Raw genomic sequence first — 14449 nt, 5'->3', positions numbered from 1 at the left:
GTCGCGTTTGCCAGGAGCTCCATCATCAGCCCTGACCACGCCGACCCGCTCTTTCTCGCCTCCCCATCATCAGAGAGAACCGTCTCATTTAACCCGGACAGCCCATTTAACCCCCCTGTGCGACTCAATTGAGCCCATCTTACACCCTTCTAGGGTTCTAGCCAAGATGGATGACCCGGCATCCCGTATCCCGGGGCAGCTGGTACGATGACCCCAACGCGCCGTCTCACGCTCCCCGCAAGTTCCTTCGCTCAAAGTTCCAAAGCTGACTCTGTCGCAATGACTTTAGCTCCCCCATATGCACTTGGTCTCCCGGAATCGCTACCCGAACATGCACATGATGCCCCCAGAGACCGCCGTCGAGTACCTGGCTAGCGCACCCAGGGTTTGCCAGTCACAACCTATGCATTGGACCTTTCTGGATGGACCTGGCGACGGTACTGTCATGCTGACATGGCAACCTCTCGCGCACATGGGCAACAACTTTGCCAGTGACGGTTATGTTTGGGCCGATGCCGAGCAGGGACATGTACTAGAGGTCCGAGGTTATGTATGTTTGATCAATCTCCCAGATTGAGCCTAAGAAGCTCCCTCTCGCAAGGTGATCTTTCAAAAAGCTAATTCGCCTCCTCCTAGACCGTTGAAGTATTCGTTCACCGCAGCGGTTACCACCCCCCGAATGAGAACGTGGCTACCCACAGTCGCAAGCGTTATCGCATCGTTTCTACCAAGATTCCCAATACCGCCCAACCGGACCCTTCCCTGTGGATTGTCCACTACTCGCGCGCGCCTCAGAATGACCAGATTCCTGCCAACCGCATCCCGCCTACCCCGCAAGTACAGCAATCAATGAGCCAACGACGATTCCTCCAAAGCCAAGGCCAACTTGCCCGCAAGGAATTCCTCCTGCACGACCGGAACAACTGGCCCACTATCAACTTCCCGCAACAGGTGGGCCAACAGGGGTTCGCCCAACCCCAACCAGCTTTTCAGGGCACCCCACAGTCACGACCGGGCTACTACCCGCCTCAGGGCCACCCTGCTGCGCCTGCCCCGGTTCCTCCTCAGCCCAAGGTCGCTCGCCCCCATCGTGCTTCTTCCGCTGCGATCGCGGCCGCAGCCGGCGAATTTGCCCTCGAGGATGAGGATGTGTCTAGCGGTGATGTCTTGGACGCCCTCACACCCCGCGAAGTTAGCAAGATGCGATACGTCCAGCACCACGAATGGATGGAGGAGATCTTCGCCTCGCCATACTCCATCTCACAGATCACACCCGTTTCCCTCGGTTTAGGGCGGAAGGGAGAGCTCCAAACGTTGACGGATGGGTTCTTCGACGCACCTGACGCAGAGGGTCAGGGTGAAGAAAATGTCCCCGACGCGACCAAATTAGAACCGGCCAAGGCGGAGGAGTTTGCCGATCGTGTCACTAAGAAGGTAGCCGATATGACGGCCGAGATTGAAAATTTGAAGAAGCAGCACGCACAACGCATGGAACGCTTTCACCGCAGCTCGCTCTTCAAGGACGCTGAACTGCGTCTCCGTGAATCCGCTGCGAACCCGGCAGAGTCGGGACCGGAGGTCTGGCGACTTGAGGGTCGGATCGTCGTTCCCTCCGAGGAAGATGCTACACCCCAGCTGGATTTCGTGGAGGAGGAGAAGGCCAAGTACAAGGTCGATGATGTTGTGCGCGAGGTGGAGACCAACTGGAAGAAGCAAATCATGCCCGAACCCAAGGTTTCATGCGTTGAGAAGGGCGGTCTGTTAGAGAAGATTGAACCAGAGCAGCCTGAGCCCGAATCATTCGCCAATGATATGGTTCTGGATGACACTCACCTCGACAACCAATTCGTTACCTCTGCCCCCGGTACCACCGAGCAGCCTGTCCCTGGCGGAATTCCCGGTGACGTTGAAATGGATCTTGGCGATCAACTTGCCGGTGGACCGGGCGAGAACAGCGAATGGGTGATGGTGAACAACGAGAAACAGGAGGCTCCTGCAGGCGGTGATGCCGGCATCGAGAGCGGATTCGATTTCACCAACATCGACAGCGCCGGTGATGCCTTGGCCGCGTACACGGAGCAGAATGATGATCTTGATCTGCCCGATTTGGACAATTCGGCATTTGGCGATGCTTTCCATGCGTCGGATAACGAGCACTCTCACCACCCGGACGCGGATGACATTTCGTAGCCTTTGGGTCCCAATTGAAATTTATGAAAGGCGTTTCTCCTCTTGATGGGTCCATTCTGCGTTCTAGCATGCTGCACTTTCTATGCAGTCTGCTTTGGGTGTTGGTCGGTGTGTGGGTATGGAGGTTTTGGATCTGATCTGATGCACGATTTCCTGTTTCTAGTTGTTTCATTTCTTTTATGCTGTATAATAAACAGGCAGAGAATATCACACCGAGGCATGAGCTATGGTTGATTCAGATGTATTAATGTATTCGTATGCTATAGATATCACAGATGGAGTATCCCATACCCTACACGGGCTGAGGGTCCACCTAGGACTGGGGGAGGTGGAGAATGACGATCGGTTGCTCGCGAGGCATGCATGAACCAAACTCAGATAGCAGGCTTGTCCAGTGAAATCACGACTTGATGAGAAGACTGCAACCATCTGCCCTACTGGATTAACTCTGGACTTCAACTGGAGTGTTGCTGCCACTTCCGCCCTTCCCCGTCGTGACGTCAGGCAGCCACTTGCAGCAAAAAAGAGTGGGAAACAGCGTCATCTATAGTTCGCACTACCACTAGTTGCTACTTTTATGTTCGATTAGCAGGGAAGGTGCTCTGCTCTGCTATAAACCAGCTCGTTCGTCACTGATTTACACCTTCTGCTCTACTACACTGCACTACACCACACCCATACCCACATATCCACCTTGACCTCGCCAATATGCCGATGGCCATGTAAAGTCCTACTCATAACCACGACCTGCCTCTACTACATCACTGACACTTCACTTTACTTCAAGGAACCGCGCACTCTCCATCCGGTCGCGCCGAGACCGCGAAAGCACGAGCGGCCGCCACCGCTTCAGCATCTCGACCTTCCGCGGAATCCAAGCGCCCGAACTAAGCCGCCGCCTAAGCCGCCTGATCAAGAGCGAGAACAATGCGATCGGCGCCTACGAAGCTGCCGGCCGTGAGCGCAGCTCCATCGCCGCCCAACTCTCCGACTGGGGCGAGTCTACCGAGGACGATGCCATCTCCGACATCTCCGACAAGCTGGGCGTCATGTTGGCCGAGATTGGCGAGCAGGAAGACCTCTATGCGCAGAATCTGGAAGACTCACGTGGCGTCTTGAAGCATATTCGGAATATGGAGGCGTCGGTTCAGCCGTCGCGGGACCAGCGCCAGAAGGTCACGGATGAGATTGCTAAGCTCAAGTACAAGGATCCTAATAGTACTCGCATTACCACTTTGGAGCATGAGCTTGTTCGTGCCGAGGCGCAGAATTTGGTTGCTGAGGCGCAGTTATCGAATACTGTATGTTGAAAGATTGAGATTGAGATTGAGAGCTTCTTTCTTCTGCCTATTATCCGGGCTGGTGGTTATTTATACCACATTTCTTGCACGACTGACGGCTAACTGATATCTTTCCTCTCCAACAGACTCGGACAAAGCTCAAGGAAGCATATGACATCCAGTTGGCTGCGACAATTGAGCGCGCGGAGAAGCAAATCATCCTTGCTCGTCACGCCCGCCGACTGCTCAACTACATCGACGACAGCCCCGTCGTGCCTGGTGATGCTCGTCCCGGCTACGAACATGAACAGGAAGCACGTCAAGTCCTCGAGGATGCGGAGACCGATCTCCGTGCATGGGAACCGAGTGTCGAGCCTATTACTTCTGCAGCCCGTGGCGCCAGCCTGTCGGAGCAAGGAGAAGCTGCCAGCGTGACCAACGGTGACTCCATGGTCAATGATCTGCCATCGGCCGCGAAGCAGATGGAGGAGCCCCAGTCGGCCAAGACCGAGGCCGAACCCGTCCCTTATTAGTGTGACATATCTGTAACTAGCTATATTGTGGTTTGCTGTGTAAAGTGGTGAATCGGGGAAACCAGGGAAATTAGGCAATCGGGTCGCGTTTAATATGGCAGGGTGTCAGGCAGTGCAAATTGATGGGAAGAGGTGAAACCTGTATTTTATTTTATTCAATTCAATTCGAGGATCGTGGATAGTTCCAATAATTGTATTCGTCGAATGACTGCAGATGTTGTGTGAAGTTGTAGTTGTAGTTATAGAAGCTGTGCACTGTGATGAGTCCACGTGACCACAGGCGGCCGAGTGACGACGCGGAACTCCCAAAGCTCGGAGCTTCCATCGCCGCCCATCATCAACTCCCTCCAACTCCCTCACTCCTCTCACATTACCGCCCATTCGCCTCGTTCCTCCCCCTTCATATACGCACATCATGGACAAGCTAGTCGCCCAGTACTCGCGTTCCGCCCACCAGAATGAGTTCTACTCCGAGCAAGAGCAACAGGACCTCAACGAGAGCCTCCCTCCGCTCTCTCTCAAGTTCAGCATGCCCCCTATCGACAACGTGAGTTGCTGCCCAGATACAACAAGGCGAGGGTTCATATTCTTGCCCGATGACAATGCGACCGAGATATCTTGTCCGGCCCATTGTCATCCCAATCCCCATAGCTTCAGCGATGCGGCAAAGGAAGCTAGCTCGAAGCAATCAGCAATACCAGCCGCCCATCTACAATCATGAATTTGAAGCTAATTAAATTCTCTCCCTCTGATACAGTCTGCTTCTTTCCTTCGCGCTATGACCGATGACCACGCCAACCCCAGCTGTCCCATCAAGATCGCCCACGGCACAACAACCCTGGCTTTCCGATTCCAGGGCGGTATCGTACGCTCACCCCGAAACGAAACACAGTCCTTGATAAGCGGAGATGATGAACTAACGGATCTTTTGCACAGATTGTCTGCACCGACTCTCGAGCAACGGCCGGAAACTGGATCGCTAGTCAGACTGTCAAGAAGGTTATCCCGGTGTCACGGTTGAGCCGTGGTGAGGACAAGCCTAGTAATGAGCCTACGCCAGGTCTGCTGGGTACTATGGCTGGTGGTGCAGCTGTGAGTTTCATTCTTCTATTGATGCGAATGATGGCATCGTCCATGTGACGATAGCCAGCGACAATTGTGTAGATCTGTGCTAATCTATCTCTTCACAACAGGATTGCCAATATTGGCTGCGTTATTTGAGTCAACAGTGCACTCTTCATGGTGAGTTTACCATATCCCAGGATGACGGAATTCCCCCTCGAAAACGAGCAGAGCTAACCGCATCATTGCGCAGAGATCCGACACAAGCGCCGAATCACCGTTGCCGCCGCTTCCAAAATCCTCGCCAACCTGACCTACGCTTACAAGGGCTACGGTCTCAGCATGGGAACCATGCTTGCTGGTGTACGTTCTATATCTCCCTCAAACATCCCAACACCCCCCCTTGTCCAACCACCTGCACCACGCCAAATCTCCATTCCTCCTACTAACACTCCGCCCAGGTGACCCCGCAAGAAGGACCCGCCCTTTACTACATCGACTCAGACGGCACCCGCCTCCCCGGCAACCTATTCTGTGTCGGATCAGGACAAACATTCGCCTATGGTGTCCTAGACGCCAACTACAAGTACGAACTGACAGAGCAAGAGGCGCTGGATCTGGGCCGCCGCGCCATTCTCGCCGCCATGCACCGTGACGCTTACTCGGGTGGTTTCATTAACCTTTACCACGTCAAGGAGGAAGGATGGGTACACCACGGCTTCGACGATATGAACCCCATCTTCTGGAAGACTAAGCTTGATAATGGCGAGTTCTCCAATGTCACGTCTGAGTTGTAGGGTTGTGGCGTGCTGTTATGAGGATAGGATAGAATCTTGTATTATTGATTGCAATTGAGATTCTCTTTCTGTTAATGGAATTATAATGTTCACCTGAGTTGCGGTTTTATATCAAGTTTCTTGCGTCATTGTGTCATTTTAGTCATCTCTTTTCAAACGTAGATTTCGTACTGTGCTGATAGTTTAGAATAATTCGGAGGTCTACTTTCGGTATCTGTTGAATGCCCAGGTGCATTCCAAGGTTCCCTCCTACTGGTCATTTCATACTGTATCTCCGGAAAATCTGATCTTGCTTTTCCCTGCAGTAGACATATCTTAGCATCAGCTGATTAAATACTTTGGTATAAGTGCCGGGGTTCCATAAGGTGAGTCTGAATTCTAAGCTCTGCCCAGATGGCTTTCAACAAGCAATATATATAACCGTGCTCTTCTTTCGGCCTGAAGCGTTAGGCCGTGGGACCAAGGGCTGGCAGTTTCAAAGACTGAATGTCCATCATAGTGCATCGTGGGCAATTCAGTCAGTAAACGCACTGGAGTCATTTGTACCTAGGTATTAGTTCAAGCGTAGTAGAGATATCGCTTGTCATACGCTGCTCGGAAGTAGTGCCGCTGTTTGGCTCCGATAAGATGGAGTCGTAAGACTGGAAGATGATCAGAATGAAGTTGAAGCAAAGAGAGACAATGGGAAGTGAAGTATAGAGGGACCGGTGAACTTACAAGCCCTAACCTGACCCAGCGCTCGTGGACCGTGTCCACGGAAGTCCCTGCCATGCACCTCTGAAGTTCTCCAGCTCCGAGTTTTGGCACATGCCCAGGTGTACTATATACCATCACGCAAGAAAGTAAAAGGTACTGTGCTCTTTTTTTCTTTATGATTAAATCAATACACGTAGTGACCATTGCCACCGCTGTTCTGGTTCTGGATCCCCGTGTGAAATAGCACCTTCTCATCTATGAATTGGATCATAAGGACACTGTCATCAATGGGGAGATTCTGCAATCACTCCGTGATGACCTTCACAGTAAATATCCAGACTAGTCAGAACCATTCAACATGACAATCCCCCCAAATTGCAACCCTAAAAGACAAATAGTAGGAAGCCGGACGTTGAAAAGGCTCCAGCCCCAAGACAAGCCTCCAGTATGTGACATTGATCGGTATTTTGATGATTCTCGGATTGATGCTAGTGATATAGAAGATCCAGATTGCCGCTAATTATGTGACTGGCGGAGGGATCATAGTCAAAAGGACTTTTCTAGGATGGATGCTGCTGCTACCTACCTAGATAGGGATTACATACTAGTAGTAGCAATTCCAGCCTCTGAATCAAAATGTCTATTGGGCCAGCTATGCAAATTGAGCCTCCCGAGCAACGGCTCAAATTGGACGCTGTTCTAGATGCAATCGATAAGGAGATTCAAGAGTCACCAGAGCCATGAAATGTACTTGAACTTGCTGTATTGGAAAGAAATAGTTTGATCTAATCTAGAGTTCACGTCCGGAGGCCGGGGACACACGCCAGAGCATTAACTAGTTGGTATCCTGATATACAGGCATAGTCAGTCCAAACTTCTATACTAGTTAGTATCTAGGTCCTTTGAACTCAGATAGTTCAAGTTCCTCATCCATAAAACAAGTATATTAAGGTTCCCTCTACACTTACCTCTCTCCTATGTATTGTGACGAATCCAAAGAAGCAAAACAGACCTCAATTTAGCGGTTATACTTCATTGGGTGTTTCATCCAGGGGTTAATAGTACTATGGTAAATGACGCTTGCCAATGATGAGCGTGATGGAGTCCGTCTGGCCGCGAATCTGAATTTGAACTCATCAACTCAATACTTCAAGTTCCTAAACTTGAACAAGAAAGAGATAGGACTCAACGAGAATTTGAAATCAGACGTAAAATCATCATTTTATGAAATCTAGTAGTAGAGCTGGTTCCTCCGGTCTATCACTTGTATAGAAGCAATATGTGCTTTCAGAAATATCATCCTCCTCTTCCTCTCCCGTACTACCTCACATATCAAGCAACTCTATTAATCGTATTCCCAACAAACCACTCCTCAACCGTCCTCTTAACACCAGCCTGCAAATTCTCCAACGTCCTCTCCGCAAACCAGGCAAGATGGGGACTAAGCACAAGATTCAATCCATCATTCTCGCCCTCCAACAACGCCGAATCCCCCCTCCCAACCGGCTCATTAGCAAAGACATCCAAACCAGCCCCCGAAATCTCACCCGCTCTCAAAGCCTCAACCAAAGCCCCCCTCATCCACAATGCCCCCCCCTCGCAACATTAATCAACAAAGCCCGCCGATCCATAATCCCAAACTCGGCCACCGAAATCATATTCGCCGTCTCCGCCGTCCGCGGACAACAAAGCACCAAAACAGTCGCTCTCCTCAACGCCTCCTCAAACAACACCCTCCCAGCCCTCGCCTCCAGAACCCCCCTTCTCTCAGCAACAATAACCTCCATCCCCAACCCACGCATCAAAACGCCAATCCTCGCCCCAAGAGCCCCATACCCAATAATACCAACAACCTCCTGAGAACAAAGCAGCGGCGCACCTCCATCTGCCATCTTCATCCCATCCTTCAACGAACCAGTCTTCTTCCACTCCTCCCCACCACGCACAACCCCACTTAACCCAACAACCTTCCTCCTCAGCGCAAAGTAAAGACCAACAGCATGCTCGCTAACGGAATCAATATTCGTGCCGGGACAATTGCAAACGGGGATCTTCCGCGCGCGCGCAGCATCCAGATCAACACAGTCCGTGCCCGAGGCTAGGATCACGATTAATTGGAGGCGGGGCGTTTTGGATGAACTGAGGATATCTGCGTTCAGGCGAGTTGTCGTCGTTATGATTATTGTTGCGTCTTTGACGCGGGAGGACAGTTCGGATGGGTTGGTCCAGTTGTGGACTGTTCTTTTGTGCGGGATGGCGAATGATGGGATTGGGCAGTGGATTGCTTCTACTGCGACGATGTGGTGGTTTGCCTCTGGTGATGGGGAGTTCAAGCTCATTGTTGTGGATGTGGGTATGGCTGTGCTGTGTGGTGTTATGATTTGAGATTCAGATTCCAGGGAGGATTGGGAGAGAGGAATTGAATTGATTGAATTGTTTGCGAGGTAAGGGGTTTGGTTGACTGTGGGTTTTGTTGATAAAATGAGTGGGATTTTGTGAGATTCCGCGGATAGCCGAGAAGAGCGTTTATCTGGGAGCTGATTTAGATTTAATTGGGTCAAGTTAGAAGGATGTTTCCATTTTGTTGTGAGTTGTGGACTATGGGATGTACTAGATGGATATAATTTTGCCCCCGCACGCCCTACCGGTGACAATCAGGCCGAGCGGGGAAAGTGGGGGGCACCGAGATAATCCATAGAAGAATCGTAGGAATCGAATGGAAAGGCGAGCTACTAGTAGCAATGAGGTTGATTTCTAATCTAGAAGAAATGTAAAAAGAGGTCTTTTACCACTCTGATAAATGCAGAGAACTCGTGGCATTCCGCTTGAAAGATGAGTACCAGTGCTACCGGCCAGGCGGGTATACCGCTGACAAATTGAAGCCTGGGAAACAGATCTGAGTAGGTATCCGGAGCTCATTTAATCCACCTGGGCAGCTTGTGGTCGACCGCGAGTTGGATTGAGATTTAATTTCCTCTACGTTAGTATGATTTTAGCCCTATCATGTTTTTAGATTATGTAGCCATAATTCTGATCCTTATTTCATCCAAGGCAGTTTGGCCGAGTGGTCTAAGGCGATTGACTAGAAATCAATTCTCTTCGGAGGCGGCGGTTCAAATCCGCCAGCTGTCGCACAAATTAACTTTTTTCTTTTTCTTGTAATCAAGATCATTTTTGGCAAAGTTTGAGAATAATGACGGTTTATCAGCAATATACGTGCACCGAGGTTAGGTTGTGTCAGTAATAATGCCCTAGACATCCTCTGCGACACTTCCCAACTCTAAATCAGCATACTATACTAGTATACCCTTCGAATCTTAATTTAATACTACTACCGTTGCAGACCCTTTGAGCATGCAAATGTTACATTTCCAGGGTGAAAAAGGTCTCGAAAGGACTTCAAAAATTGTAAGAAGACACCGTGACGCTGCAACTGCCTCCTACCCTGCGAGTCTGACAAACAACCGTAGGCTATTCGAGCAAGGCCACACGTACTAACCATGCGAGTCTCCCATGCGAGTCTAGACCGGCGGAAATGAATCAAACTCCGTTAACTAGTAGTAGTACCCGCCTGTCAAATCGCTTTGGCGTTACTAGTAGCAGAGCAACAAAACTCCGTGGCTAGACTACAGCCACAGGCCCACTAGTACACAATTGCACGATTACAAACTCGAAGACGAGGGGTAAATGAAAGACAAAAAATAGGCAGTCGTGCTAGGTATACAAGTTGACATTCTCGACTAAAATCCAGGCGTGAATCGATCATGCATGTACTATATTACAAAGTTTCCCCAACAGCCATACCAGGTAAGTCTCGAGACGAATGGTGCAATGACAGATTCCCAACACCACCCATTCCATCAGCATGGTAATTCCAGGCGAGCCGAGACAGCTCCGGACCGCGATCTGGGCGAGGGGTAATTTATTTCAATTTGATTCCACTATGGAGTACTATACTAGTAGGTCGATTCCGTCGGATCGGATGTGATATTGATTACGATGCAATGGGATGCTTCTTCCATGTTGTGGGCATGCGGTGTTCAAGTTGAAGAGTACACTTGTTGTCCAACCGGCGAAGAGTGGGGGTTACATCTGCGGATCTCATTTGGCGGTACCGAGTACTCTGTACGTACTAGTACTCTGTAGGCTCTAGCTCGGATGAAGAGAGAAGGGATTTTGATCCGGTCGGGCAATATCTGAGGTGAGCGATCTTGCTTGTATGCAGATGCAGATATAGATGTAGATGTAGATGTAGATGTAGATGTACAGTACGGCACGACTATTGAATCATGGGGAGTAATAGATTGATAATATGACGAATTTCCATGTATATGTGAGTATTAATACTAGCATGATAGATGGAGGCCAAATAATTAATAATCAGACTGTTATGTACAATAGTCTTGGCTTATCGAGTTAGGGTCGATGGGTTGCCGATCGCGGAGAGGCGCTGATTGGTCGAGGAAGCGATCTCCAGTCACTCTGCAACAATTCAGATCAAATTGTCGTGTGAGCCGGGTCTAACTTGGGGTTTGATCGGCAGGGTTCGGTGATCTCATTGAAGAAGAAAAAAAATGACAGCTGACGAGGCCGTAGCCACCAGGACCAGAAAATTGTCTGTCATGGCTGCCAGTGTGAGCGAATCGCCGGGATCGGGCGCGGTCAACAGCCGAGGATACAAAAATTTGCAGGTGATAACCAGGGAACAGTCGGCGGCCCCTTTGCCTCACCCGGGTCAACCAATGAAGAGATGTGTAAGGATATTCTGGTGTGCTCCCCGAGTCCCCGACCATGTGGATCTGACGTAGGTGCAAAGGGCAGTGTTTGCACCTACTGTATTCTCAGAGCAAATCACTGGCAGTACTCCGTACTCCTCTGCACTCCGTACTTTTTACTCCGTCGGCAAAGTACAGTTGGGCCCGCCACTCTAAATGGTAGCCGTACCCCATGGTACCGAGTACATTTTCAGTACTCTGTACGCAGTGCTAGCAGTGTTTCCACTGCTAGCTGAGACAGTGCACAGGTCCGATCCAGTCGGAGACAGTACAGTGAAAGTGCGGTGCGACCGGGCGATTCTCTCTAAGGTTCTCACCGAGTGCTGCGCTGCCGTGCGACCTGTCAAGAGGGAGAGGAGGGGATACTCTGAGAAGCGATTCGGACCGACGATGCATCAACAATCGGATAGCTGGGCTAGTACTAGGATGGGCTAGTAAAAACTGTTATAGTGGGTTAGTGGAGCGGCGACATCATTCCTAAGAGAGTAGGTGTCCACTGTAGTCTAGACCTCATGATCGGCAGCAGATGTATCGAGAGTTTGATCGATATAGTGAATGTGAATATGAATGATAAAAGTTAAAGATGAAAGAGAGAAAGACATAAAGAGGTGAAAGAGAAGTTCAACATCAAGGATGAAAGAGTAGCTCGATAGTATAAGTGCATACAGTATGTGTAAGTCTTGTGTAGCCGTTGGGGTTAGCCAAAGAGGGGAAGCCTTCCAGACTGTTCTCTTTTGCCTCTGGGTTCTTACTAACCCTGAAGAAGTAAGAGTTATACCCAATTTAGTTAGATTTAGATCAACAACCATGGAAACTAAAGACTGTCAACCACCGGAACCCAACGGAGAACCAAAAATCCCCAAACAAAGAAGTGACTAACGCTTTTAAGATAGCCTTTTGTCTTTGGCTCTTTTGACTCTTGGTGTATCGTGACCTCAGCCTATTCTTCTTTCCCTTCTCCACTACTTTATCACTTCCACTTCCACTTCTACTTCACACACCTCACACCTCACCTCCATCACCCCTCCATCACCCCCCCCATCACCCTCCGTCACACAACGGGGATCCCCTGTTGGGCACCGGCCCGTTTTCCGATTGCGCACGAACGGCTCTTTTCTGCCCAGCCAGCCTGTCTACCAGACTGCTCAGTCCGTGTTTGGCCCACCACTCGTGCGCTGGCCTTGTTTCTTTTGCCTCTCCCATTTCCTTCCCTTCCCATCACACCGCCACCTCGTGGTGACTCAACATTTGATAAGAGTCCCGTTGCCTGCTCCCCATGCTGGTCGTCACCACGCCTCTTCTCCATTCCCAATCCCCGCGACGCCCGCAGGCCTCGCTCCTTGCGCCATGCCTAAATCTACCCATACCGATCCGCGACACTCGCTCGACGCCCTGGACTCTCCTGTCCTCTCAAGCCCGCTTTCTCCGTTAAGCCTCAATACCTCCGCTCCCGCCTCACCCGCCATCTCCCTCTTCTCCGCTGCCGCCCACGGCCACAACCGCGTCTCCAGCTCCGTTTCCTCTCTCGTCTCATCTACTGGTCTGGGAAACTCCATCGACAACCCGAGTCGGAGTCACCTCACTGGTGTTAAAGAGGAGGAGTCTCTACGCGTGACTCGCTGGAAGATAGCTATTTCCGTACGTCCTCTTCACTTCTGCCTCAAATCACATATGACTCAAACTAACCCCAACCCATCTAGAGCACTTTGATTGCAACATGTCAACCCCCGCCGACGAGGCCTATTTCCCAATGGACCGACCGGACAGCTATGATCTTACAGATAGTGGCGTGGGCATGGACCTGCAATTGCGAGAGAAGCGTGGGTCAGATACCCCATCGATGAAGGGTGTCTCGCGCATCGGCTCCCACATCTCGACCATGTCAACTCGTTGGAAATCCAAACGAACTTCTGGAAGCCCAGAACGCGATGTTTTTCCAGACGATCTCCGCTCGCGCGCCAACTCAGCCGCTTCATCCGCTTTTGCTAGCCCAGTCGTTATTCCCATCAGTCGAATCGACTCAATCCCGCCATCGCCCGCTCGGACGATCTTTGAGGAGCGCCTCAGCGAATCAGGCGCTCGACCAATCGACATCGCCCACGCCAATAGCAATGGCCTTGGCCAGGACGACAACGACACGCAGCAAGCCACCACCCCACTGCTTCCCCCCTTCATGGGTGACGACCCTACGAGCGTTGTCGCCTCACGCGTCCAGTCCCCGCTCCAGTCCCCTTCCGTCGCAGACGTGAGCGACAGCAGTCTTCGCTGCAGCGTGACCTCCAACTTCCGCATCGCAGGAATGGGAGTTCCATCACCCCCACTCTCCTCAAAACCATCTCTCGCCTCAATGAGCCGCCCCCGCGCTAGCACATTGCGCACTGTCTCCGGCGACGCCAGTCCAGCCCCATTCACCCTCTCGTCGCCAACCGACGAGTGGGCCAATAAACTCGGCCACGCGAACTTCACCATCGTCCCGGAACCATACGTCCCCGAGATGAGAGACATAGATTCCTTCCACCAGCTACGCGCAGATTGGGACACGGCACGCTGCAATTTCGCAAAGCACCTCGTTCGCACGGGCGAGCATTACGGCGTTACTTCGAATATCCACAAACTCACCGTCTCGAAATGGGATTCCATCAACCTAGCCTGGAAATCCGAGCACGAGGCTCTCCTCGCTGATCTCGACGCTGAAGATCGCGTCGCCCTTACGCTTACCCAGAACCCCAGCCCCGTTGAATCAGTCCGCATTCCCCGACTCCACGATAACGACAAGTTCCCCGAAATGGGCGACGAGGATATTGTGGGTCCGATGAGTGTCGCACCGGCTGGACCTTGCGGACCCAAGTCCATCAAGAAGAATTTCTTTCGCTTTTTCTCAGACCTCGTTTCGAGGACTTGATGCTCCGCTTCGTTCGCATCACTCTTCATTTTCCTCACTTCATATCGTCTCATCAATACCCCACATTTCCACGCCAAATAATGACTATAGACACGGCGCAAAGAAAAAAAAACACAGACCAAAGAACCAGAAAACCAAACGCCGCTTACGATTAATGCCTCATACGACTCACGACTTACGATTCGGGTACCACATACCTTAGCGACTACTTACT

The 14449-nt window shown here is 51.0% G+C and overlaps 6 protein-coding genes across 6 annotated transcripts; 4 read left to right on the top strand and 2 right to left on the bottom strand.

The window, feature by feature from the left end:
• Positions 1-166: 166 nt before the first annotated feature.
• On the top strand, positions 167-2190 carry N7533_012585 (uncharacterized protein; the record flags this gene model as incomplete). Its single annotated transcript, XM_057109235.1, has 3 exons — positions 167-202; positions 290-550; positions 637-2190. 3 exons carry the CDS (start codon positions 167-169, stop codon positions 2188-2190), a joined length of 1851 nt encoding a protein of 616 aa, XP_056954336.1.
• Positions 2191-2898: 708 nt separating this feature from the next.
• Positions 2899-4003, top strand: N7533_012584 (Eisosome component PIL1/LSP1 family protein; the record flags this gene model as incomplete). The annotated part of the gene is made up of 3 exons (XM_057109234.1): positions 2899-2912; positions 2978-3491; positions 3617-4003. The coding sequence occupies 3 exons, from the start codon at positions 2899-2901 to the stop codon at positions 4001-4003; spliced, it is 915 nt and encodes a 304-aa protein (XP_056954335.1).
• A 415-nt stretch (positions 4004-4418) lies between these two features.
• Positions 4419-5862, top strand: pre2 (proteasome core particle subunit beta 5; the record flags this gene model as incomplete). Its single annotated transcript, XM_057109233.1, has 6 exons — positions 4419-4550; positions 4761-4868; positions 4940-5095; positions 5197-5245; positions 5319-5428; positions 5527-5862. 6 exons carry the CDS (start codon positions 4419-4421, stop codon positions 5860-5862), a joined length of 891 nt encoding a protein of 296 aa, XP_056954334.1.
• Positions 5863-8135: 2273 nt separating this feature from the next.
• Positions 8136-8897, bottom strand: N7533_012582 (uncharacterized protein; the record flags this gene model as incomplete). The annotated part of the gene is made up of 1 exon (XM_057109232.1): positions 8136-8897. One exon carries the CDS (start codon positions 8895-8897, stop codon positions 8136-8138), a length of 762 nt encoding a protein of 253 aa, XP_056954333.1.
• Positions 8898-12384: 3487 nt separating this feature from the next.
• On the bottom strand, positions 12385-12639 carry N7533_012581 (uncharacterized protein; the record flags this gene model as incomplete). Its single annotated transcript, XM_057109231.1, has 1 exon — positions 12385-12639. The coding sequence occupies one exon, from the start codon at positions 12637-12639 to the stop codon at positions 12385-12387; it is 255 nt and encodes an 84-aa protein (XP_056954332.1).
• Positions 12640-12680: 41 nt separating this feature from the next.
• Positions 12681-14235, top strand: N7533_012580 (uncharacterized protein; the record flags this gene model as incomplete). Its single annotated transcript, XM_057109230.1, has 2 exons — positions 12681-12971; positions 13036-14235. The coding sequence occupies 2 exons, from the start codon at positions 12681-12683 to the stop codon at positions 14233-14235; spliced, it is 1491 nt and encodes a 496-aa protein (XP_056954331.1).
• Between the last annotated feature and the right edge of the window lie 214 nt (positions 14236-14449).

The sequence above is a fragment of the Penicillium manginii genome (genome assembly GCF_028828005.1).
Source record: "Penicillium manginii strain IBT 31320 chromosome Unknown utg000009l:1.0-3297300.0:1.0-3298630.0, whole genome shotgun sequence".
Taxonomy (NCBI): Eukaryota; Fungi; Ascomycota; class Eurotiomycetes; order Eurotiales; family Aspergillaceae; genus Penicillium; species Penicillium manginii.
Note: the sequence above shows the minus strand (reverse complement) of the source record. Positions and strands in the feature narration are given on the sequence as shown.